General features: G+C 42.8%; 1 protein-coding gene across 1 annotated transcript in view; it reads left to right on the plus strand.

The window, feature by feature from the left end:
* Nucleotides 1–4963: 4963 nt before the first annotated feature.
* LOC147611486 (protein decapping 5-like) overlaps nucleotides 4964–27736 on the plus strand; it is a 39384-nt gene continuing 16611 nt past the window's right edge. Inside the window, exon 1 of the mRNA XM_086784577.1 lies at nucleotides 4964–5625. Within this exon, the coding sequence (XP_086640703.1) occupies nucleotides 5487–5625 (139 nt within the window). The 5' untranslated portion in view covers nucleotides 4964–5486. The remainder of the gene's footprint in view (nucleotides 5626–27736) is intronic.

A 27736-nucleotide genomic window follows, 5' to 3' on the forward strand; every position in this document is an offset into this window, starting at 1 on the left:
CTCTGGTAGAGTTGAATGCCTTGATGAGTTGAAGATTCCCTCAAAAAGATATTGCAAATGGATGCAAGACTTGGCAATGGCAAGCTCGATAAAATCACGCCACAAGAGGAGAGTGTAAATAAGGGTGATTAAGGCTTAATAAAATGAAGATTAATAGTTTTTAGTACTAATTAGAGATAGATTTGATGCATATGAATGGAGGAATGGAACATTGGCTCTGATACCATGTTAACAGAAGTGGGTATGAGTGCATAAGCATAGGAAATGAGAGCTATGGTGGGTGGAAGATGGAAGAACACATACTTGGAGACATAGTATTAACATTAATGAAAGATTGATCTACAAACGTGGAAGGCACACCCAATGGAAGAGCAATTGTTTGGGAATGATTCGGTCACCACTGAGCGAACCACGTCCCTACAAGTTTGCCAACCAATGGAGGAAAATTCAAGGGAAGAGGAAGAGGCTGAAATGTATGCGTCGATTCAACCTCTAGATTTCAGTGAAAACTGGATGCATGCGCTTGCCACTATAGATGTGTTACAACCCAGAGGAACCCAATATGTTGAATCAGGGAACGTTCCTACCACCTCACTGTGCATGTTAAATGTGAAACCAAGAGAAGAAGATACGAAGGATGAAGCCTCCAGCACATAAGGGTCTGGGTTCACAAGGCTGCATCAATACCCAACGCCTTAGAAGATGGCAAAAACAGAAGAGGTATATCGCTCAACAAAATGACCTATTACGAAGTAAACCCACGGATGCCCAGTGGTGGCTGAGATATCTTGAGGTCGCTAAGGTGCACAAGGAGTTTTCTAAGAATTGGGATGAAGAGTTAAGTAAGATATTCCTAGAAGGAAAAAAAAGAGGAGAAAATTATACCTCAAGAGTCGAAAACGCCTAAACTCACGAAAGCAAAAGAGGATGAAGATAAACCAGACCTACTCTCAGTGCCGAACCATTTCAAAACATACACAATTAACGAACAAAAGGTGGTCCAATTGACGGCTAAAAGAGTAAAGGAAGATGGTCTATCCACGTCATACACCAGCCAAAGTTAAGGAAATTGATATTGCATAGCCAGGGGAGGAAACCAAACTTGTCTATATTGCTAAGGACTTAATTGCAGCTGCTGAGGAAGAAGAACTCATAGGTCTCCTCAAGGAATTCATGGACTTAACTGCGAAGGACTTAACTGCAGCTGCTGAGGAAGAAGAACTCATAGGTCTCCTCAAGGAATTCATGGATTACTTTGCCTGGAAATACATAGAGATGAAGGGTGTACCACCTGAAGTGGTACAACACACGATTTCGATCATGGAAGGATCAAGGCCATCCAGGTAGAAGCCATACCACATGAATCCGAAATATGCAACGATTGTAAAAAGGAGAAAATTGACAAACTCATCGCTACCAATTTCATCTATGAGATCGAGCACATAGATTGGCTCTCACCAATCATGATTGTGCCGAAGAAGAATGGGAAATTGAGGATCTATGTTGATCTCAAAAAAGTTAATGCAGCCAACAGGAAAAATCACTAACCACTGCCATATATCGAACATGTGTTGAAACGGGTAGCAGGTGAAGAAGCTTACAGCTTTTTAGATGGGTTTTCAAGGTATAATCAAGTGTCCATAGCACTAGAAGACCAGCACAAAATAGCGTTCAACACGATGTGGGGAACATATGCTTATAAGGTTATGCCTTTTAGCCTCACCAATGCCCCAACAACCTTCCAATGAGCCTTCAAGGACTACTTGCAAAAGTGGTTGGAGGTATTCATTGATGATCTGTGTGCACGTGCACTCACGCTAGACTGAACATTTGGCCTTCTTGTTGAGAAAGGTGTTTGAGCGATGCCAATTATACTATATATCTTTAAACCCTTTGAAATGTCAATTCTGGGTCAAACATGGTGTAATCTTAGGGCACATTGTGTCTAAAAATTGTATTTCCACGGATGAGAGCAAGGTAAAACTGATCTTGGAATTACCCCCACACCCACCAATTACAAAGGTGTATAGAGGTTTATGGGCCACGTTGGGTATTATTGCCGCTTCATCATTTTCTATATTGAAATCACCATACCATTGTATAGACTACTCACCGTCTTTGAATGGATTGAGGAATGCCAAGAAGTATACGATAAGTTGAAGAAGTATACGATAAGTTAAAGAAGTATACGATAAGTTGAAGAAAGCACTGGCCAGTGCACCAATTATGAGACCACTTGGAATCTTATATTCCATTTGCACATCAATGCATCAAACTTTATAATAGGTTGTGTATTGGCATAGCCTGGGGAATTCAAATTGGATTACCCAGTTTGCTTTGCCAATCGTCGCGTGGTGTCAACTAAACAATGTAGACATAAATTACACTACCACGGAGCGTGAAGGATTGGCCATGGTTTATGCTATAAAGAAATACCAGCATTACTTATTGGCCAACAAATTTGTATTCTTGGTGGACCACCAGGCCTTGCACTTTGAGAAGAATCACACGTTGGTTACTTTTACTCTTGGAATTCAACTTTATGGTCAATAAGAAAAGGGATATAACATGTATTGGCCGACCACATGTTTAGAATTCCGAATGGAGAACCTGCAAACTGGTATTAATGATGACCTCCCAGATGCTTGCCTGTTCAAACTTGACATGGTGCCTGAGTGGAGTGAGGAAATATCTGACTATTTGGCTCAAGGTTTTCCACAAGAACGACCATTGAATAAGGATAAAATGCATTGGCTTATTAAGCTGGCCGCACCTTATCAATTAATTACTGGAGAATTATATAAGCTAGGCAAGGATGATGTCCTAAGAAAATGTGTGCGAGAAGATGAATTGTCACAATACTAGAAGAATCACACTCAAGAATAGCCGGAGGACACTTCGCTAGAGAAGTTACAGCTCTCAAAGTTCTTTAAGCGGGACTATGGTGGTTGCCTACATTATTCGGGGATGCCATAGAGTTTGTGAAAAGATGCGAGGAGTGTCAAAGATTTGCTATTCCACAACAAAGATACAAGATGCCACTCACCCTTGTGATTGTAAGAAAACCCTTTGAGAAGTGGGGGATTGATTTTATTGGACCCATTAGTCTAGCAGCGCATCTGTCTCGCAAGCCCGATATGTAATCGTGGCCATAGATTATTTCACAAAGTGGACAGAGGCAAGAGCCTCTAAGCAAGGTAATGCACAAACCACGGCCAAGTTCTTATATGAATAGATCGTTTCTAGATTTGGCTGCCCGCTTGAATTAGTTTGTGATCGGGGTTCGCATTTCATTAATGAGGTGATTGAACATTTACTTGCCGGATTCCTTGTAGTCCATCGAAAGTCATCACCTTATTATCCATAAGCAAATGGTCAAGAAGAGAGAACAAACAAGATTTTATGTGCCATCTTGACTAAAACATTAGAAGCCAGACGCACGGATTGGGAACATGAGCATCAAATGCTTAGCTATACACATAGGCTTGATAAATGTGGTATCACTTCTCGCCTTAAGAAGGCTGCCTCAAGTAAGGTTTTTCTTGAGAGTTGCATTAGTTGATTTCTCTCTCATAAACTAGTGTGGTCAATGATAAATCTTGAAATAGAGTATCTTTTGTAGGCCTATTGTGCAACGCTCAATCTACCTCTCATAAATTAGTGTGCAACGCTCAATCTACCTCTCATAAATTAGTGTGGTCAATGATAAAACTTGAAATAAAGTATCTTTGATAGGTCTATTGTAACGCTTAATCTACCTTCCAAGCTTATGGCTCAACCAAGAGCAAGAGTCGGTGTCCCCATGCTAACATTGTGAAGTACATGATCTTCTTGTAGGCTCTTTTAATGCTTAATAATCTCACATATTATGAATGCATGCTAACATCTTCTTGCAAGCTCTTTCCATGCTCAATCATCTGACATATTCATGTTGATTGAGCATCTCCTTGCCACTCATAAATGTTAAGTAAGGTGCATGATACTCCATTGAGAAGCCTCATTTGCCAATTGCCACTTGGCCTTAATCCATACCCTTGCACTTATTTTATAGTCTTGAGCAACACTCTTAGGAAGGCCTTGCACTTATTCATGTTGATTGAGCATCTCCTTGCCACTCATAAATGTTAAGTAAGGTGCATGATACTCCATTGAGAAGCCTCATTTGCCACTTGCCACTTGGCCTTAATCCATACCCTTGCACCTATAATAGACAACAATTTATGCCACTCTAAGCCATCATTCGGATTGAAATACTTGAGCAACACCCTCAAAATCAAGCCATATAGCCATGAATGCCCACAATTTAGGTAACCCTCAACTTTCATGCGAAGCAATACATTAACCAACTTTAGAGACTTTTAATGCGAAACGAGAGCCTTACATTTGAAGACCTTCATTGACCTCTATTTTGCATGGGAAGGGAGGATATTGGCATCATCTTAAGTGTGTATAACCTAAGTGCTCCTAATGGCTCCTTTCTTTCACTAAATTCATAGCTACTCAAGTGATGATTTTACTTTTATCAAATTAGTTTGAACAAGAAGTTAAAAATTTGAAAGAGAAATCCTATGGTTAAGGAGAGAGAAGACCCTCTATATTTGTTGATAAAGGTTATGCACATTTTTTTGGGATCAATAGATATATATGTTTATTATCAAAAAGCAGCTTAACATCTTTACATCAGATCAGATTTTACATCATTGCATTCGAGCCTTGTTCAACAAATCACAAACCAAAGACCATCTGTCATCTTTTAATGCAAAAGATTGTACTATGTGCCTTCATGAACCTCAAGAATATTCCCTACTTTTTAGTTAAATTACTTATTCGATCTACCATCGATAAATAACCAACAAAACAAAACTAAAATAGGGTTAGAGCCGTTAGATAAAGTGAGACTGAAAGTTGATTTACACTAAGTGGAAAAGATTTCATAATTGATTATTTGTTAAGATTCAAATTTGTTGTGCGTCTTTCATCTTCATCTTCAAGCAATTTTTTAAGGACGTCACATGACTGGGCAGCGGACTCTATTGACTCCCGAGAGAGAGAGAGAGAGAGAGAGAGAGAGAGAGAGAAGGGTTGGGGTCTGACTCCGAATCCTTGTGGTCGCGACTGGCTATCGAACGTGGGCGCCCGACTATGGATATGGGTACAGGATGCGAGATCGGAACTGGCCTTCATAATAGAGAGAAGCACGGGGAAAGCCATCGTAGCGACACCAATTAGGGTTTGCAGGTACAGATTGGAAATTACCCGTTAGGGAGACACCAGTGAGTGTTTGCAGGTTTCAGACAGCTGGTATTGGTTCTCAGCGTTGGATATTACCAGTTAGGGTTTGCAGCGTTGGATATTACCAGTTAGGGTTTGCAGCCTTGGACATAATCTAGTGCAGACCAGTTGGGTTTTCCAGATTGGATACGATCAGTTAGGGTTTGCATCGTGGACATAACCAGAGTTAGGGTTTGCAGTTCTGGGTATACAACATGAGCGACGGCAGTGGTGGGGGCTCGGCTGATTCCTACATCGGTAGCCTCATCAGCCTCACCTCCAAAAGCGAAATTCGCTACGAGGGCATCCTCTACACAGTCGACACAGCTAACTCCAACATCGCACTTCAGGATGGTATGATTTCTCTTCCTCCTGAGAACTTGTGCCTTAGTTATTGAGATCCGCGTTTAGTGCATCAATTAGGCTCGGTTTTACCTTTAGGCCGGTTACAGATAATTTCGGTTGCATGGGCAGGGAGTTTGACTGGCAGCATTGCCAGTCCATCAGCAACGGGCTGCCAACATGGGCCCTGGCTGACAGGCAGAGAGATATCTGTAACCAGCCTCATTCTGGCTGTAAATACATCATGGCAGAAAGAACAATGCTGAGATTGCTTTACCTACAACATAATCTCATGTGAATCAAATCATTATTTATGCGAGGCAATGTTGAGCTCATAGGTTATATATTTTTAGGAAACAAGTATAATCCATAGCTTTTTCTCGGGGAACCCTCCAAAGACTTGCATTTGGCCCTGTCTATGCCGCACATAATCTGAATGCAGTTATGAGCTTTTTCATGGACTTTAAAATGCTGTATGGCCAGATATAAGTCTCTTGCATTAGACATACCATGGGATGTGAACATTGTCTTTCGGACATTTGGGGATGAGAACATATTCTCGTGCGGCTCTGACCAAGAGGCCGGCTTCTGACCAGCCCAACTCACGAGTAGAACATCGATTGGATGCCTGCGTAGCATGGCCCTGCAAAGATGGACGTTTCAGAAGAGCTCAACAGTTCAACAGTTCAGTACAGATTCACAGCCTAGTACTTGGATGTAGATTACCAATACAATTCTTTGGAAGCTTGGGGGTTCTCTCTCTCTCTCTCTGTCTCTCTCACACACACACGCACACACACATACACACATATTTGAGTTTGCTGTTTTGCAATGTCTTAAGAGTGCAAAAACCCTGCCTAGTTGTCACATGAAGAGACATGTACATGAATAATTGTTCTACAACTGTAATTATGGGATTTAATATGATATTTGTTTCTTAAGAGTGCAAAAACCCTGCCTAGTTGTCACATGAAGAGACATGTACATGAATAATTGTTCTACAACTGTAATTATGGGATTTAATATGATATTTGTTTCTTCTACATTGGTTCTCATGAATGATTTTTTTGTCTAGCCTCAATTCACTTGCTGCACAGTTTTACCAGTCATTAGTCGAATCCTGAGAGTTTAGCGTGTGATTGGCAGGAGTTTGGACTAGTTTCCTAGCTTCCCTGCAGTATATAGCTCAGTCTGGTAACCAGTACTAACCCACCATGTGAACAAAAGATAGATAGGAGGTATAGTCTAAATGCACAGAAGGAGCACAAAGGAGCTTTTGGCATTAGTTGGTGGCTCTTAAATAGCCAAAGAGTTACAAGAATATTCCTTAAAGGGATTTCCTAGATTCTCGCAATCATCCCTAGAATCTCTCCTTTATCTACTCCATCAGCTCATGTGATGTGGGTTACCTCATTTCCCATAGGGACCATTTGCTAGTCTAGTTGTAAGTGCTAGCCTTCATCATGGCTGACTCTGCCCTTCACCTCCGGAGAAGTGATAGAAACTCAGCTCGTTTGTTTCTGTATCAAAATTGTATCCTCTTGGTTAGGACAAATTTTTTATATGTAAACCTGCACTGATGACGTGAGTAGGGATGTCATAGTTCCTAGTCCATGCTATGCATGATGGATTTGATGACCTTATACTTCATGATTGGACAATCTTTCAGGTAAAGTTCACACTTTTTGTATTCTTGTCTTTGCTTGTTTTGTTTTAGTGAATTAGTCATTTAAAGTTTGTTTTTGTCGTTGCTAATTAGTCATTCAAAATTTGTTTAGCTTGTTTGTTAGAAATTCTTTTGTTGTGGTTCAATAAAGAATTTGTGTGTGTGTGTGTGTGTGTGATTTAGTTATGTATTTGTTTAGTTTTGCAAGTTATTATTATTATTATGTTATTATTATTATTTCTTGTGGGGTGTTCTATATTAAGCTTTCCTATTTTTGATTTGTTCGTTTTTAGTGATTCTCTTCTTTCTTTTGAAATTATTCGTAAGTTTAGATCCATCTGGCCTTATGATGGTACATATATACATACCTTTTTCTTTATATTCTCCACAAAACAACACACCCCCACCCCCTTTCTTCCCTCCCTTCTCCCACGCGCAAAGCAAAGGAGTAAGATGAGTTGTTTGTACAATGAGATTTTTCATTTTTTATTCGAGTTTGAATAGAATTCTCGAGAGCATAACTTGAGAATAAACTCAGAGTATAACAGGACTTGCCCTTTAAGACAAGACTTACTCCATGACAAGTCGAAGGGAGAGTAGAAGAGAAAAGATGCCCATGTGAACGTTCCCCAACATAAGCATGTATGTAAATGGTTATAGAGGTTTGAAGAAATACCCTTGTAAGCCTAGCGATGTGATATGCAGCGGAAGTCTTTGTATTGGAAGATCCTGTCACACAAATGCTCACACCGTCTTCTGTATCCTGAGTTTCGTGAGTTTAGCAATCCAATTTAATACTTCAAACTTTAAAGAGATATGACAGAGAGATATGAGAATTGTACACCAGATTGGGTCCCGAATTACCCACTGAAGGCCCCCCTATCCCGATAACGAGATAGTATTTCCTTTATTTCTTTAGAGAGAATGACTGCGGACTACAGATAAGCCAAACGCAAGATCTCGGAGGATCGGAGATTGGCTGAATTGTACACGGCTGTAGAAACACCTCGATGACCTGATCTCGAGCCTATGCACTCTTCCCAAGGGCACGAGGAAGGGCTGCACACCTGAGGCTGAGAAAAGGAGATGGTGGACTGTTCTAAGCTATGTTAGAATGCTGTAAATGCTTATGAATGCTGTGTTACCTTCACCAGATGACTGTTGCATGTATGGATGATGCACAGAAGGCTGGATACTGATGTAAACTGATGATTCAGGGCTGAGAACTGCTGTATACTGAAACGCAGACCTGTAGGGATGCTGCTGGACTGAAACGCAGGTGTGCTGCTGCTGCTGGACAGAAACGCAGGTGACTGTACGGCTGCTGAACTGAACTGTAAACGCAGATGACTGTACGGCTGGTTCACATGCAGAAAACGCAGGCTGTATGCTGATTTAGGGATTGAACTGATGCTGGTTGCAGGCGCCTAGGGCTGTAGGGACTGCTGAACTGCAGGTGTTGGATGAACAAGGCTGGCTGAAGCAACCTCAAGCACTCCAAGGGTTGGATGAGACTAGTTTAGTGTTGAAGGCAAGGGAACTCCTAGAGCAGAGGAGGAAAGCTCTTAGCACACTGAAGACTGAATGAGAAACTAAGCCCTATGCAAGCCTATTTATACTAACTGGAGGTTGGTCAAGTTGGCTGGTCATTTAATAAAGTTTATATTTATAAATGACAATAAATGCTAAATAAGTACTATAAAATATGGAAAAAATACTAGATAAATCCTAGTAAATTCCCTAAGGCTTCTAGGATGTTCTAAATGATGCACAGGCATATGAATGCATATTATGCAGGATGCAGAGTGCTTTTTGATGCAAACCCTAAGGCTTCTACTGACTCTACATGCATGAATGATTCTCTCCAAGTGGGTTACGGGACTTGACTGATTGACTGACCCGCTAAGGCTGAGGAATGACCTACGTAGCTCGTGCCTGACTTATCCTGGACTGAGGATGTACAATGGGGTCACGGTGTACGACAAATATCATCCTACTGGGTTCTAATACTGTACAACTGTTGCACTTCTGATGATAAGCCATCTTGTCACCATGCACTGAGTGCAGAGTGCATGTGACATTCCCTCCTGATTAGCTTGGCGGCAGGTTCATGGCTTCCAAGTAGTCCGCCAACAACTGGGGGTACTCCTGGAAGAACTCCTCGTCTAGCCAAACGACTTCGTGGGTGCCTCGATCTCGGAATTTCGTATAGAACTCACGAATCCGTCGACCGGATTCATGCTTCCATCGATGAAGAAGGATCTACTCAGGCTCAATAACTTCTGCTTCGTCTACCACGTCTGGCTGTTGTTCATCTGAAACATCAAACACTTCTGGACCAACATATGGTTTTAGCCAAGAAACATGGAAAACATCATGCATTGTCCAACTGGTAGGCAACTTCAACTTCATGGAGACATCACTAAACTTTTTGACTATTGGAAAAGGGCCAAAACTACGGAATGAAAGCTTGGGACAATGTTTGCCCACTTGTTTCAATCTTTGTTTCATGATGCACTGAGAGACCCAATCCCCTTCCTTGAAGTGGATATCTCGTCTAAACTTACATGCCTGTGTGTGAACTGAATGATGGCCAGGCTCAAAATTGAGGGCCAAACTGGGTTGAGTACCAAACTCTGCGGAATCGACATACTGATCTTCTAAGTCTTTTCCAGAGATGTTGAGAATGGTAGACTCCTGACTGGTCGGGATGCTGGTCTTTCTACTAAGAACATCTGTACTGGGTTATGCTGACTAGGGATGTACTTAATCTTTCCTCCAACTTGTTGGAAGAGCTGACCCTGTCTAGTGTATTGAGCACTCCACTAGGCACTTGGCATCGTCGGGAGCCACTTAAGTGCTTGGTGGTCTGTGGTGACTGGGAAAATGTGTCCATAAGGAACATGTTTCAAATGTTTGAGAACTGACTGCTGTTCTAGCTTGCCCTTGAAAGTCTTGGAAAGACAAGAGGGAAACTTGCTAGGAGGTTTTGCTAACTGTGGGATACCATGTAGGAGATCATCCTTAAAAAAATTTGAATGAGAAAGGAGATCTGCTAACTGAGGGACTGAAGATGATGAGACAGCGGTTATTGATGAGATAGAAGCTGTCTGAGCATAAATTAATGCTCCTTCTGCTCCCTTGCACATAGCTCGTCAGGCCTGGAGATGAGAAATCATAGGAACGCCAAGAATGCTCCTATCCCCCCGAATCATGATAGGCTCAGGAAAACCTTGAGAGAGAATAAAGGTGTCCTGCCCCCAATTGGGAATAGGCTCATACCGACGAAACCACTGGATTCCTAAGATCATGTCACATCTCAGAAGAAGAGAGACAATGAAAATCTCACTGGAATGAGGCCTTTTGAACTTGAAAAGAAAACTGCTGTGCCTGTTGAGATATGTGGGTGCGGAGACCAGGTGTAAACCCGTCTACCTCCAAATGATAGGACACTAAGGTACAGCTCATGTTGGTAGCCAACTGGGCAGAGATGGCGTCCTCAGAATTGCCCATGTCAAAAAGGATTGTGAACAGTCGGCCCTTGGCAGAGCCATAAGCTCGGATGAGGCTCTTCTGAGCAGCATCGCTCTCACCCTCCTGCTTAGCATCAAATACCACAGATGGCATAGGATGCATGAAAGGTAAAAGTTGAACTGCATTTGAGGTAGTAGGGGGGCTGGAGGAGCTGGGGAGGCTGTGGCATCTGTGGCAGAAGGAGCTTTGGCGGCTTGTGCCGCTTGCCATTTGTGGCAATCCTTCTTTCCATGCCCTATAATATGATAGAAAAAACATCTATTTTCTGACTGGTACTTCCTTTGCTCCTATGGAGGAAGATAACCTCCAGTAATGCCTGCTTTAGCCTTTTCATCAGGGGTTTTCGTAGGTTCTTTATCCTTCTTACCCCCTGAACTGGAGCTATTACTGCTGTCCTTCTTAGCATCTTTAGAAGACGCGTTACCTTTCCCTGTCTGTGCAGCTGATTGTTGCTGCTGGGGTTTGGTACTGGACTGAGATGCAAGCACATCCATATGTTCCATGTATATCCATGTGTTCCAAGGACATCAAGTACATCCATATATTTCAAATATTTGTCAGTACTAGCCCTATCGGGTGAGCTTGTGCATCTGGTCGCTCCCCATATCTGTTGTTTCATCTGCTCATCTAGCAACATCTCTATGCCTTATCTTTGACCCATGTCTTTGTTCTTGATGGTATGTCTTCATGGCCTATCACATGTGTTAGATAAAATAAATGCATACTTACCGCTTGCAAGAACTGGATAGAAGCTAGTCAACAAATAAGTATGCATCATTCGCGTCTATTGTTATTCTTGATACTGTCCAGGTAGTCTGGAGCCAGTGGACTATCACATGCCATAAATCCGAGCATTGTTCGGACACAAAAAAAAAAAAAAACAGCACTCAAAGTCAAAGAAATTCAAACATACATCAGTATGTAGTGCACAAGTAATGATTCTTCTGTTCATGGATTGTCCTGTTTGGATTCATCGAAAACCGTGCTGAGCTATTTGGCTCTCGAGGGAAATTGTTCAAACTATCGCTCAAGGCCATGTGGTCACTAGGACTACCCGAGAGTCACTAGGATTGTTCGAGAGTTCATCAATAGTCATCTGGGCCATCTCGTTGCATTTACCGCCCGACTATGAAATCCAATATAGTCATCTGGGCCATCTGGTCGCAAATGATCGTCCGATTGTGAAATCCAATACAGTCAACTAGGCCATTTGGTCACAACGACTGCCCGATTGTGGAATCCAATATAGGCATCTGGGCCATTTGGTCGCAATGACCGCTTGACTATGAAGTCCAAGATATTTGGCAACGTTGCCATCCAATGGGTCATCTGGCATTGTTGCCTCCCATATACAAATCTTGCTCCTTGGGCTATCAGGCATTGTTGCCACCCAAACTAGAGCATGTCCAAGTAATCATTATCTAAGCAGAATAATGATCAATTCCAGTCCAATATATGTATACAATGAAGAGAGCTAGAGGTACAATTCCTCCCTCTTGAATCTGTCTTGATCTCGCAAGATGTCTATATACTTGTACTTCGAATACATATGGACCAAGCAATTCTCCATAAGCTCGTAGTATATCAGGATAGTCCTTGGAGTACTTCTCTGGCATCCATTTCGCATCCAATAGCGAATAATTTCTCGAATTTCAAGAGGATCTTTTTGACTATTGTCTTTCCTCCTTTTTTCACAGAATGGAACTCAATTTGTTCTGCCTCTTCCACCCCTAGTGGATCCTCCAATAGAGGCTCCTTTGGGGGTAACCTGTACATGGTTCCAATAAACTGTCAAGGAAGGCATTATGTATCGTCCAATGATCTGAAAGGTTGGTTTCCTGAAGAGGTCCATATACCATCATTCCTTGACTTTGGCAATCCAAAGATAAAATCCATAACAATACTCTTCCATAAAACATTCAATGGGTGCATACTATGCATGATGGAGTTGATGGTTTAATGTCTTGTGGATGACTACCATGAGGTTATAAATTGCACATTCTTATAAGGTGAATTTGGGCATGTTCCTAGATTCATCTAGGTATATCTTTATGCTGTATTAGCAGACATGCAAATTTCACATTGTGAAGTTTTCATCCAAGTTGCAGGTAGTTGATATTGTGTTAATTCTTTCTATCTTTAGCGGTGCATATGTCCTATCAACTACCTATTTGTTGTAATAATTCTTTCTATTTGTTATGATCCTTAGTGCTAGGCTTCATTATGGCCGAGTTTGCCCTGTATCTCTAGAGCTTTGACAGAAACTCAGTACATAGACCTTTGTATGAATGTATGCTCTTACGTGCGTGCGTGCCTTCCGCACTCAGAGCATTCATTGGAGTCGGGCTTTTCCTCCACTTGCTTTGGATCATCCTTGATGAGCCTATCATTTATCAGTATTGGGTATCTGTTCTATGCACGATGTTGTGGATGAGCATGGCATGGTTTTGTCTTTTCCTAGAGCACTCCGGACTTGTCATTTAGGAATGCACCACTGTCCGATTTGGTGTGAGATTATTCAGCTATTGGAGTCCTTTTAGCCAGTGCCTCCTCTTGAGACGATTGATGCATTGCAGGATTGGTCTTTTGATCGTCAGTAGCCGGGTTATCCAGTTGTTCCATTTTATCTCCTCACTGTCTCAAAGGCATATCGTTTGCTTATTCCTCCACCTTGAATCCAAGATGCCAATCAAACAATGTGTTTTCTTCTGGAGATGCATTACTGGCGTGCTTCCCGTAGGAGCCTTGCTTGCACGTCAGCATATTGCTCGAGCTCTTTGTCGTCGATGCTTCCACACTGCTGAGACTGTGCCTTATATGTTATGGACATGTCAGCATTCTCATGACTTTATTCACCGCCTCTCCAGCTCTTTACAACTTCGTTTCCCTCGCCATCGATTTGGGCCCCTTTTTTGGATCTTTGATAGATTACCTTTGGACCTTTCAGAGTTCGTGCTTTTCTTTGACTGGACGCGTTGTGGACCATCTACTTCACTCGGAATCAGCTCCACTTTTGTGGTGACCCTGTTCCACCTTTTCCCCACTTTCGTACTGCTCTTTTCAGGTCTCCTCGTGATTGCTTTGATCTCGGAGAGCTCTCCCTTGAGCAGTTTGAGGTGTTTTCAAACTGTTTTTAGCTCCTTATTCATAGCACCACCCACATCGGGTGGCTATGAATGTACAATGGCTTCACACTGTTTTCATTAATATATAGTGGCTTCACACAAAAAAGTGTGTGCGTGCGTGGGGGTGTGTGTGTGTGTGGGAGCAGATATTGATACCAAGTTCTACACCCACTATTGGGCACTGATGACGTTAGTGGAGATGTCGTAGTATCCAGTCCATACTATGTATGATGGAGTTGATGGTTTGTGATGGTTTGTTGTCTTGTGGATGACTACCATGAGGTTACAAATTGCACATTCTTATAAGGTGAATTTGGGCATGTTCTTGGATTCATCTAGGTATATATATAATGGGTGTAATAATCCTGCTAGCTTTTGTCAGGCAAACTTGTCCATCTGACAAAAAAGTGTGTGCGTGCATGGGGGTGTGTGTGTGTGTGTGGGAGCAGATATTGATACAAGACTGCTCCAATGCAATCTCCTCTTGACAAACTTCATGGCAGGATGTCAATCTGATGATCTTCCAATCTGTCTGGCTTCTTGCTTTGGCTTGTCAAGACAATTTGCAGCTATATGTCCCTTGTTTCCACATTGGAATCACTTCCCTTCTTTGGCGTATTTCCTCACGTTGCTTGAGGGGCAATCTTCTTCAAAAGAGTAGAGATTTGTCCCGACTCCAATCCTTCTTCTCTTGAGACTCGGCTCTTGATGGGGATCGGTCTTAGACTTCTTCCTTTAAGGTGGATCTCGATTGTCGTTCTTTGCTTGCTGTTCATCCAAGGCATGTACAAGGCCTCGGCTTGCAAAGCTTTGTCTTGAGCTTCTTCCAATGTTTTTGGTCCAGCTATATAAACTGCTTACATAAGCTTAGGTTGCAATCCAATCACAAAATTACGCATTTCCATTAGTGGTGGAATAGGAGTAGAAGAAGTAAACTTCAAAGAAACTGCTGAAAAGTTGTTAAGGTATGATGCCACATTCTCACCAACTTTCTGCTTTACCTCATCCCATTCCTTTTGCACATCAGCTTCAAAGTTTGCGGGTAGAAACTGTGAGGATTGTATTGTTAATCCCTCATAGTACTTAACTTAGAGAACAAGAGACTTCAGGAGAACACTTGAGAGAAGGTTGAATTGAATTGATTAAACTGATTACAATAGGTCTCTTATATAGGAGATTAAGAGACACATTTGAAGAGGCATGTCCTTTGACGAAAGGACATGACCATAGACGAAAGGATACAACTTTAGGCCAAGGGATGTGTCTATTCGATGTAGAGGCACAACCATTCATCAAGGGATACAACCATTCGTCGAAGGGAGGTGGCTATTCGATCAAGAGGTACATCCTTTGGCAAAGAGTCGCAACCAGTCGAGGGCAGGGGTTCCCTTGGTTGGTTACTCTTTGCATCTGCAACAGGAATCAGCAATGAGGAGAGAATCTGATACACACATACGTCACAATCATGACATTCCCTCCCATTTAAAATAAAACCCATGTGTCAAATGATAGACATCCGTTTGTCAAAGAACTCCTGAAGAAGATTAGGGTACTGCTGCATGTCTTCATCTGTTTGCCAAGTGGAATCAGACTCATCCAATTCCATCCACTTCACAAGAAATTCTGTAATCAACTTTCTTCTTGTTTCCTTTTGTGGTACGTCAAGAATTACTTCTGGAACAAGGATAATATGGTCATCTTCAATTTCTGGTACATATGAAGATAAGTCTGGAACAGGCGAATCTCCTTGAACATACTGTTTGAGCCAAGAAATGTGAAGAGTCGGATGAATCTTCCCCCCATGAAGGTGGAAGTTCCAACTTATAACTGACCAACTGAATTTTTCTTAAGAATCTTGAAAGGTCCATAGAAGCGAGGTCGCAACTTTGGAAAAACTGACTTCATTGTTTTGTAGCGGTGAGGTGCCACATACAACAAGACCAAATCTCCTTCTTGAAAATCTGCATGTCGACGATGCTTGTTGGCCTGTTTTTGATATTTTTGTTGCACATGGACCAATTTATCTCGAACTTGCACGAGCACATCTTGTATCTCCTGAACCAACTGATCTGCCAATGCCACTTTGTGTTGTAAAACAAAGTTTGTAGGCACAAGAGGAGTATGCCCATATGTTGCTTGAAATGGAGTTAATCCAATTGCTGAATGATGGGAATTATTATAAGTAAATTCCACGAGTGGCAAATAATCTTTCCATGATGCCAAACGGGCTTGAATGTAATGTCGAATCATTTCTTCCAAAATCTGATTGACTCTTTTAGTCTGTCCATCTGTTTGAGGATGATAGGCTGAACTGAACAACAAATTCGTGCCAAGAGATTTGAACAAAGACGTCCAAAAATGTCCAGTGAACTTTGGATCTTTGTAAGAGATGATGGTCTTCGGCAAACCATGCAATTTGAATACATGTTGCACGAACAATGACACCACATCTGGGGCTGAAGCAGCTTTCTTGCAAGGAATGAAATGCGCCATTTTGGAAAATTGATCAACTACCACAAGAATTTGAGCATTGCCTTTGGATGAACAAGGCAAAGTGGTGATAAAATCCATACTGATACTTTCCCATCTCTCATTGGGAATTGGCAAAGGTTGAAGTAAACCTTGAGGAAGTTGTCGAGAGGCTTTCATCATCTGACACGAATGACAAGCTTTGACAAATTTGATAACATCTTGCTGCATCTGAGGCCAGAAGTATGTCGCAGACAAAAGCCGATATGTCTTGTTGATACCAGGATGAGCAGCATAAGGAACGTCATGATGCTCTTGAATGAGAATCTTCCGCAATGAAGCATTGTGAGGCACACAAATGCGACCAGAAAAGAATAGCAATTCATCTATGATGGTGTAGGCTGCAAACATGTTCATTTCTGCAGGGCTGGGATTAGAAGATTTGAGAGCACGGAACGCATCTCCAAAATCTCTATCAGTCAAATACTCATTTTTGAAACAAGCAGGGATTTCCATTTGCACATCTGTGATGGCAAAATTAGTGGCTCGAGGCATGTGGCTCAAAGCATCTGCAACCACATTCTGAAGACCAGGAACATACTGGATATGGAAATTAGCCAAGAATTCAACCCATCGGCCTTGTCGAGAGTTCATTATAGGCTGAGTGAAAATGTACGTCAGAGATTGATGATCTGTACGTACAACTGAATCTGCTCCAAGAAGATAATGTCTCCAAGTCCGATAAGCATGCACGATTGCCAAAAACTCCTTATCATACACAGGATACCTGCTTTGAATGGCTGAAAACTTCCTGCTGTCAAAAGCAATGACATGATCATTCTGCATCAAAACTCCACCAGAAGCACGATCTGAGGCATCTGTCATTACATCAAAGGGCTGGGTGGGATCTGCAATGGCCAAGACCGGGGTTGTCGTCAAGGCATGCTTGAGATCATTGAAGGATTGCTCAGCTTCAGAAGACCACTAAAGTTTGTCCAGCTTTGTCAATTCTGTCAAAGGGGCAGCAATCTCTGAAAACCTATGCACCTTGTTGTGATAAAAGTTAGCAAGTCCCAAGAAAGATCGAACATCTGAAATGGTGAGAGGCAAAGGCCAATCCACAATCGCCAGAATCTTCTTAGGATCTACTGCAATCCCATTAGCAGAAATGATGTGACCAAGATATTCCACATGGTTCTTGAAAAATTCACTAGCAATCTCTGAAAACCTATGCATCTTGTTGTGATAAAAGTTAGCAAGTCCCAAGAAAGATCGAACATCTGAAATGGTGAGAGGCAAAGGCCAATCCACAATCGCCTGAATCTTCTTAGGATCTACTGCAATCCCATTAGCAGAAATGATGTGACCAAGATATTCCACATGGTTCTTGAAAAATTCGCTCTTCTTCTTGTTGATGTACAAGACATTGATGCGTAGTACTTCAAAGACAATCTGTAAATGCTCTTGGTGATCGACCATAGATCGGCTAAAAACCAGAATATCATCAAGGTAAACGATCACAAACTTATCCAAGTACGGCCCAAAAATTTCATTCATCAGGGTCATGAAAGTGGCCGGGGCATTGGTTAACCCAAAAGGTATGACCAAGAATTCATAATGGCCATATTTTGTCCGAAAGGCTGTCTTGTATTCATCACCATTACGGATACGAATTTGATGATAGCCGGACTTCAAAATCAATCTTGGAAAACACCTTTGCACCAAGCAGCTGGTCGAACAACTCATCGATGCGAGGCAAAGGGAATTTATTCTTGATTGTCAACTTGTTGAGAGCTCGGCTATCAAAGCAAAGCCGCATTGATCCATCCTTCTTTTTGACAAGCAAAACCGGGGCTCCGAAGGGACTTTTGCTGGGACGGATGTGACCTTTGTCGAGCAACTCTTGTAATTGCCTTTGTATCTCCTGAGATTCAAAGTAAGAAACACGGTATGGAGCTTGGGTTGGAGGAGGTTGACCTGGGATAAGATCAATCGGGTGATCCACAGGACGAGGAGGAGGCAATGTTGTCGGAAGATCATTCGGAAACAGATCCTGAAAAGGCCTGAAGAAGGGTTGCTCCAAGTAAGCAGTTGTTGATGACAAGGCTTGAGATTGCTCACTAGTTTCTGCTTCAATCTCCTGTAACATGACCAAGACTGTTGTACAGTCATGTTTGCGGACAAGGCGCTTGACTCGTAGGGCAGAAACAACAGTGATGGGTCTGGCACAGAAAAGGCCACGAAGTTCCAGCTCTCGACCATCATGATATAACTGGATTGAATGAGAACGAAAGCTGATCACTGGATCATATCGATACAGCCAAGATTGTCCCAGTATCATGTCATAATGTGACAACGGCATCACTGAAAAATTAAGGTGATCTTGGTAATCTTGAATCTGGAACTGAAGCTGTTGCATCTTTTTGTTACAATTAACCATGAGCAAGCTCTACTTGAAAAGCATCCACAAAATGTCGGGTCTGTAGGCGAAGCTCGTGAACCAAAGAAGTGCCCACAAAATTAGTGGAATAGCCATTGTCCACCAGCACATTGATGGGATGATCGCCAATGAAACCCAGAAGACTAAGGACCTGCTTGGAAAGATTCACCGGAACAGGGTTGGTACTTTGGCCATTAAGCATCAGGGTACTGACAACTTCAGAAACGCGAACAGAGCAAGCTGTTTGTTTGTCTTTGTCTTTCACAAGAGGTGGGTCATGATCAGCATAGTGGCAACTGTCCACCTGAGAATTGCGCCGGGTGTTGGAGGGTTTAGGGCGCTGAGGACATTCATAGAACCGGTGATCGCCAGAACAAATTGTACAGAGGCCTGGACGACTAGGTTGGGATGAAGTGGCAGTCGATGAAGAGGTTTGCTGTCCTTAAGAGGTTTCTCGCTTGAAGTTGCGCCGATCATTGCTGCGACGGTCCAGTCGGGACCGATCTCGGTTTCTGCTGCCAGAGGATTCGGCCTGAGAGGATCTTGCGTTTGACGCGGGAGCTTGCCCGGAGAAGCGCTAGCGGAAAGACTGTTGTCCAGAATATGGTCGCCTAGAATTTGGTTGTCCAGGATTGGGATGCTGGGGTTGGCTAGTCCCATTGGGTCGATTCCGCTGGTAAGAACGGGCGCTGGAGGAAAAGTTCCTGGAGGATGCGTGTAATCACTAATGCGCTCGACATACGAGATTGCTTCATCCAGGGTGGCAGGATTGTACTTATGGACTTCGTCTTGGATCGTGGGTTCAAGCCCGTCAATGAAGCTGTGAAGCTGGTCAGAGGGGCTGGGTGTCTCCATCTCGAGAGCCAGTTTTTGAAACTCTGAGATGTACGCGGCCACGGAGCCAGTTTGACTCAGGCGGCGGAGAGAAGACATGGCATGAAAGTTCGCATTTGCAGGCTTCAAAGCCTTGCGAAGAGCACGCCGGAATTTATCCCACGTCAGAGTAGACTTGCTATATGAAATCCTGCGTCGCCACCAAAGGAAGGCGGTATCCTTCAAGAGGGTGCTAGCCAATGCCACCTTTTTATTCTCGGGCAAATCGGTATTTGAGAAATAAACCTCCATCTTGTAGAGCCAATGATCGATTGTAGGGCTCAGGCAACTTGATATCCATCTTTCTTGTCTGTGCTGTGGTCATTAATTTATACAAAAGTTTAAGTTCAACATCGTCTACCTCGGCGGTCGGTTTGGGAGGAGTTGAGAGATCGTCCTGCTGGCCCCCCGAGGTTGATGATGATGTTGGTGAACGCGATTGACGCGTTCCATTGTTGCATGTCTTCCATTTGTGATCGCATTGATGCCATACCGTCGAAAAGGGCCCTTTGCAAGTCCTCCATCTGTTGTTGAAGAGTGGTCATTTGCAAGGCCTCCATCTGAGGATCGGTGGGTGGCACGTTGTCGTGCGAAGTCGACATCTGGAGAACTCAGAGAGAGTACTGAGGTGAAGCAGGAAAGGTCCACCCGGGATATAGGATGGGAGGAACAGCTGCTGGAGAGGCAGTAACGGGATCCTCGTACTCGAAGTCGGGGTCTTCCACTTCCTCGGGATCGTCCTCGGAGGCTACTTCGTCTACTTCCACTTCCTCGTTTGGTTCCGCCAAAGGGCTGGGCACCGGAGATAATGGAGTATAATCGGGGACGAAGATCTCGCAGTAGAATGTCACAGGAGGGCGCGTGGAGAGGATATTGCGGAGGCCATCCACACTGCACTCTGGAAGAAAGTGTGCCAATTGAGGGTACCGTGAGAGGAAGTACTCGAAATGAGCAAGCTGCAGTGGCTCGCAGGTGAGGAAGATAGTCCAGATCGCCCAAGTGTGGGGTTCGGTAACATGCGGGCTGCTGACATGTATGCGGTACACCTGTGAGGCCGGGGCTACTGGGATAGGAGAGTTCGGGAGAGTTGGAATCCACCCAGCATCGGCGGAAAGTGGCACCGGTTCCGGAGTGGGGGCACGCAGAGGGCTGCGTTCGGGAAGGAGAGCCTCGGGAATCTTGTCGATGTAACTCAGGTAGGGGATGTGCATGTAGGGCTCCTCCGGAAAATTGTCCATGAAGCATGCACGTGAATAGCAAGAACGCGCACACAGTGTGACGTGGGCAGAGCCGAGAGAGAGGATGAAGGCGAAAGTGCAGTCGACGGCATCCTAACAGCCGGGGGTAAGCGTTGAATCGCCAACGGAAGAGGGGGGGGCGCTTCACACTCTTTTTTATATATTTTTTTTGATTAGTTTTTTTTTTTTGATTAGGGGCCCAAATGCCATATATATATATACATATCGATATATATATATATATATATACATATATCTATACGTAAATATATATATATATATATATATATATATATATATATACATATATATATATATATATATATATATTTTCATATCCATATATATATATATATATATATATATATATATATATATATATATATATATACATATATATATATATATATATATATTTTCATATCCATATATATATATATATATATATATATATATATATATATATATATATATATATATATATATATATATCTATACGTATATGTACATGTATATATATGTATGTACATGTATATGTATGTATGTATATGTATATATGTATGTATATATACATATATACATATGTACATATATATATATGTATATGTATATGTATATGTATATGTATATGTATATGTATATATATATATATATATATATATATATATATATATGTATATGTATATATATATATATATATATATATGTATATGTATATATATATATATATATAGCCCAAGCATTACAAGTTCTTCTACAATGTGCCACACCAACTTTTGACTTCTTGTAACTTCTTTCCATTGGGCATGTGAAGTGTTTGAGGAAGAGCAACATGTAAACCCCAAGCTCTAATACAACTTTCTCTGATTTGAGCCTCCTCAACAGCCACCATAGATCACCAACAAATCTTGGCTACCTAGCTTGGATACTCAAGACTATGAGATTTCATCACTGAAATATGACCAAGTTCCCTACCTAGCAATCACATTCACCATCTAGTTATTCAAATTGATCATTGTGTTCACTAAATTGATCATTATTTATATATATATATATATATATATATATATATATATATATATATGTACATATCCATATATATATACATATATGTACATATCCATATATATATGGATATGTACATATATATATATATATGTATATATATATGTACATATATATATATATATATGTACATATACATGTACATATGTACATGTACATGTACATGTACATGTATATATGTAGATGTATATATATGTACATATATATATGTACATGTACATCTACATACATACGTACGTACGTACACATATTTATCACATATACATACTATATGTATATATATATATACACACACACACACACACACACACACACACACACATATATATACTATATATGTGTATATATATACTATCTTATTTGTTGTACCAATTCTTTCTATTTGTTACTTCGCTTAGTGCTAGGCTATTTGCCCTATCAACTACTTATTTGCTTTACTAATTCTTTCTATTTGCTACTTCCCTTAGTGCTAGGCTTCATTATGGTTGAGTCTGCCCTGCATCTTCGGAGGTTTGACAGAAACTTAGTACGAAGGGCTTTGTGTGAATATATGCTCTTATGTGTGTGTGTGTGATATGCAGCAGAAGTCTTTGTATTGGAAGATCGTGTCACACAAATGCTCACACCGTCTTTTGTATCCTGAGTTTCGTGAGTTTAGCAATCCACTTTCATACTTCAAACTTTAAAGAGATATGAGAGAGAGATATGAGAACTGTACAACAGATTGGGTCCCGAATTACCCATTGAAGGGCCCCCATCCCGATAACGAGATAGTATTTGCTTTATTTCTTTAGAGAGAATGACTGTGGAGTGTAGATAAGCCAAACGCAAGATCTCGGAGGATCGGAGATTGGCTGAACTGTACAGGGCTGTAGAAAGGACTATTCTAAGCTATGTAAATATGCGAAACTGCTTATGATGATATGTTACCTTAACCAGATGATTGTAGCATGTATGGATGATGCAGTGAATGCTGGATACTGATGTAGGACTGATGCTGCTGGACTGAAACGCAGGGCTGAACTGGGCTGAATACCTGCTGGCTGTTATCTATGCTCAAAACGCAGAGGGTACTTGCTGAATTGGGGCTTGGCAGGGTGCTGTATGCAGGTGCCTATGGGCTGTACAGATGGGCTGAACCTGAACTGCTGCGTTAGGGTAAAGATGGCTGCTGGGACTGCTGCGTTGGACTGCTGACTCTGTGGGACTGTTGCGTCGAAGTGCTGAATCTGTGGGACTGCTGCGTTGAAGTAGAAAGACTGCTGTACTGTTGCGTTGGACTGCTAGGGCTGACTGAAGCAAACGCAGGTTCTCAAGGGGTTGGAGAAGCAAGCGCATAAGCTCCAAGGGCTGGATTAGTCTAGGGCTGAAGGCAAGGGTACTCCTAGGGCTGAGGAGGAAAGCTCTTAGCACACTGAAGACTGAATGAGAAACTAAGCCCTATGCAAGCCTATTTATACTAACTGGAGGTTGGTCAAGTTGGCTGGTCATTTAATAAAGTTTATATTTATAAATGACAAATAATGCAAATAATGCTAAATAAATACTATTAAATATGAAAAAAATACGAGATAAATCCTAGTAAATTTCCTGAGGCTTCTGGGATGTTCTAAATGATTCACAAGCATATGAATGCATATTATGCAGGATGCAAAGTGCTTTCTGATGCAAACCCTAAGGCTTCTACTGACTCTACATGCGTGAATGATTCTCTCCAAGTGGGTTAAGGGACTTGACTGACTGGCTGACCCGCTAAGGCTGAGGAATGACCTACGTACCTCGTGCCTGACTTATCCTGGACTGAGGATATACAATGGGGTCACGGCGTACGACAAATATCATCCTACTGGATTTTAATACTGTACAATTGTTGCACTTTTGAAGACGGGTCACGGCGTACGACAAATATCATCCTATTGGGTTCTAATACTGTACAACTGTTGCACTTCTGATGATGAGCCATCTTGTCACCATGCACTGAGTGCAGAGTGCATGTGACATTCCCTCCTGATTAGCTTGGCGGTAGGTTCATGGCTTCCAAGTAGTCCGCCAATAACTGGGGGTACTCCTGGAAGAACTCCTCGTCGAGCCATACGGCTTCGTGGGTGCCTCGATCTCGGAATTTCGTATAGAACTGACGAATCCGTCGACCGGAACCATGCTTCCATCGATGAAGAAGGATCTGCTTAGGCTCAATAACTTCTGCCTCGTCTACCACGTCTGGCTGCCGTTCATATGAAACATCAAACACTTCTGGACCAACATATGGTTTTAGCCAAGAAACATGGAAAACATCATGCATTGTCCAACTGGTAGGCAATTTTAACTTCATGGTGGAGACATTACTTAACTTTTTTGACTATTGGAAAAGGGCCAAAACTATGGAATGAAAGCTTGGGACAATGTTTGCCCACTTGTTTTAATCTTTGTTTCATGATGCACTGAGAGACCCAATCCCCTTCCTTGAAGTGGATATCTCGTCTAAACTTACATGCTTGTTTGTGAACTGAATGATGGCTTGAAGTGGATATCTCGTCTAAACTTACATGCCTGTTTGTGAACTGAATGATGGCCAGGCTCAAGATTGAGGGCCAAAGTGGGTTGAGTACCAAACTTTGCGGAATCGACATACTGATCTTCTAAGTCTTTTCCAGAGATGTTGAGAACATAGTAGCAACAGAACGAGGACGGGAACGGAACGAAAGCCCCATCAGGGGAACGGGAACGGGCCACAAGGGGAACGGGAACAAGGGGGAACGGTAAGGGGGGACGAGAAGAGAAAGAGAGGGAAAAGTAAGTAGCCTTGCTGCCTTGCCTTGGAAAGTAGGAATCAAAGTCTAAGGAGACTCGAGAGAGGAGCCCACTCGTGACTCAGAGCTGTCAAGTACGCACGCTGCACGGGCCTAGGAAGTACGCGGGCAGGCGACAATAGGGTACGTCTCTCGAGGATATCCACAGGCGGCTCGCAACAACAGGTACACTTTTTATCTTTTTTTTTTTTGTTTTCTTGGCCAAACATAAAAAACGTTCCCCAAAGGGGGAACGGCAGCCAAACGTTCCATGAAACCGTTCCCCCACGTTCCCCCACGTTCCCCTGGCCGTTCCCATGCCAAATCGTTCCCCCATGCACGTTCCACCCGGTTTAGGCATCTCAGCCTTGGGGGAACGCGTTCCACCGTTCCCAAGGGGTGGAAACGGCGTTCCCCTGCTACTATGGTTGAGAATCGTAGACTCCTGACTGGTCGGGATGCTGGTCTTTCTACTAAGAACATCTGCTATACTGGGTTATGCTGACTAGGGATGTACTTAATCATTCCTCCAACTTGTTGGAAGAGCTTACCCTGTCTAGTGTGCAGAGCACTCCACTGGGCACTTAGCATCATATGGAGCCACTTAAGTGCTTGGTGGTTTGTGGTGACTGTGAAAATGTGTCCATAAGGAACATGTTTCGAATGTTTGAGAACTGACTGTTGTTCTAGCTTGCTCTTGAAAGTCTTGAAATGACAAGAGGGAAACTTGCTAGGAGGTTCTGCTAACTGTGGGATACTGGGTAGGAGATCATCCTTAAAAATGTCTGAATGAGAAAGGAGATCTGCTAACTGAGGGACTGAAGATGATGAGACAGCGGCGGTTATTGATGAGATACAAGCTGTCTGAGCATAAATTAATGCTCCTTCTGCTCCCTTGCACGTAGCTCGTCGGGCCTGGAGATGACATAGGAACGCCAAGAATGCTCAGGAAAACCTTTAGAGATAATAAAGGTGTCCTGTCCCCAATTGGGAATAGGTTCATACTGACGAAACCACTGGATTCCTAAGATCATGTCACATCCCAAAAGAGGAGAGACGATGAATTCTCGTTGGAATGAGGCCTTTTGAACTTGAAAAGAAAACTGTTGTGCCTTCTGAGAGATGTGGGTGCGGAGACCAGGTGTAAACCCGTCTACCTCCAAATGATAGGGCACTAAGGTACAGCTCATGTTGGTAGCCAACTGGGGAGAGATGGCGTCCTCAAAACTGCCCATGTCAAAAAGGATTATGAACTGTCGGCCCTTGGCAGAGCCATAAGCTCGGATCAGGCTTTTCTGTGTGGTTGTTGCCTCACCCTCCTGCTTAGCATCAAGTACCACGGATGGCATGGAATGCATAGAAGGTAAGATCTGAACCGCATTGGTGGTAGCAGGCAGGTTTGGAGGAGCGGGGGACACTACGGCAACTGTGGCAGAAGGCTCTTTGGAGACTTGCTCCGCTTGTCTTTTTGGACAATCCTTCTTACCATGCCCAATGGTATGACAGAAAAAACATATGTTTTCTGACTGATACTGTCTTTGCTCCTTTGGAGGAAGATAGCCTCCAGTGATGCCTGCTTGAGCCTTTTCCTCAGGGGTCTTCTTAGGCTTGGATTCCTTTTCCCCTGAACTAGAGCTAGGACTGTTGTCTGTCTTAGTGTCTTTAAAAGACGAATTACCCTTCCCCTATTGGGGCTTGGTACTGGACTGAGATGACTGCTTGGGCTTGCCTCCGTTCATCTTCATTTCTTCATTCTGAGCGAGAGTCAGAGCCCGGTCATATGTACTTGGTTCAAAGTTACGAACTGTGAACCGAATGTTAGAGTCCAATCCACGAATGAATTGCTCCATCTTAGCCTGCTCAGATAACCCTAAGTGATGTGCTAAAGTAATAACCTTACCGGAAAACTGAAGCACTGGGGATCCGTTCTGTCTAAGTCCATAGAACTCGTCTTTTAGACCGGTCATGTACTGGGGCGGGAGAAATCTGGTCTTCAGGTCATGGACAAAGATATCCCAGTCAAATGCTGTGACACCTATGGCCTGGTCTGTATGAATACCAGACCAATGCTACCAACTGCCTCACTAGTGAGATGGGGAGCCGCTAAGTGGACTTTGTCTCGAGGGTCTGTGGTCCTAGCTAATGGAAAATGAACATTAAACTGATGAATAAATTGATTAACTGATGAATGATCGCACTTACCATCATACTTCTGAAGTTTGGTTGAATGCGAATGATGGTGGTTGATGCTGCTGCGGACTGCTGGCTGGTGACACTTATGACTGGGGAGACTGAGGAGAGCTGCTGATACCTCAAGTGTATGGCCTCCTTTTCCCGTTGGTGCTCGAGTAACATACGTTCTCGATCAAGCTCACGTTGGTGTTCCCGAGCGACGAGTTCAGCCTGATGCCGGTCTTCGTCGATCTTGCGTTGGTCTTCCTCATAGTCCCGTCTTTCTGCTTTTTCTCTTTTCCTTCGGGCCTCGTCCTCTCTCATTTGTTGTTCCATCTGAAAGAAGAGGGAGATGTAGTCGGGTGCTGTTGGAGGTGTAGAAGGACGTGCTGCTGCTGCCTCCAAGAGTTGGAGACGCTCCATGAGCAGTTGGTTCTGAGCTCTAAGAAGAGCTATGGTGTCTGCTGTAGGCGGAAGAACATGGTCTCCTTCGGGGGAGACGTCTTCCGGCTGATGAGTACTCTTTTCTGTAGACATGATGCTAAAGTCGGTGGTCGTGCCGGAACGCAATCTAACCATCCAAGGATGCCCCCACGCTAGGATACGGTGTGTGTGGACAATCTGAATCTGATACCAATGTGATATGGAGCGGAAGTCTTTGTATTGGAAGATCATGTCACACAAATGCTCACACCATCTTCGGTATCCTGAGTTTCATGAGTTTAGCAATCCACTGTAATACTTCAAACTTT

The sequence above is a fragment of the Cibotium barometz genome, chromosome 47, assembly GCF_041138505.1.
Source record: "Cibotium barometz isolate CiBa-2024 chromosome 47, ASM4113850v1, whole genome shotgun sequence".
In the NCBI taxonomy this organism is placed as follows: domain Eukaryota; kingdom Viridiplantae; phylum Streptophyta; class Polypodiopsida; order Cyatheales; family Cibotiaceae; genus Cibotium; species Cibotium barometz.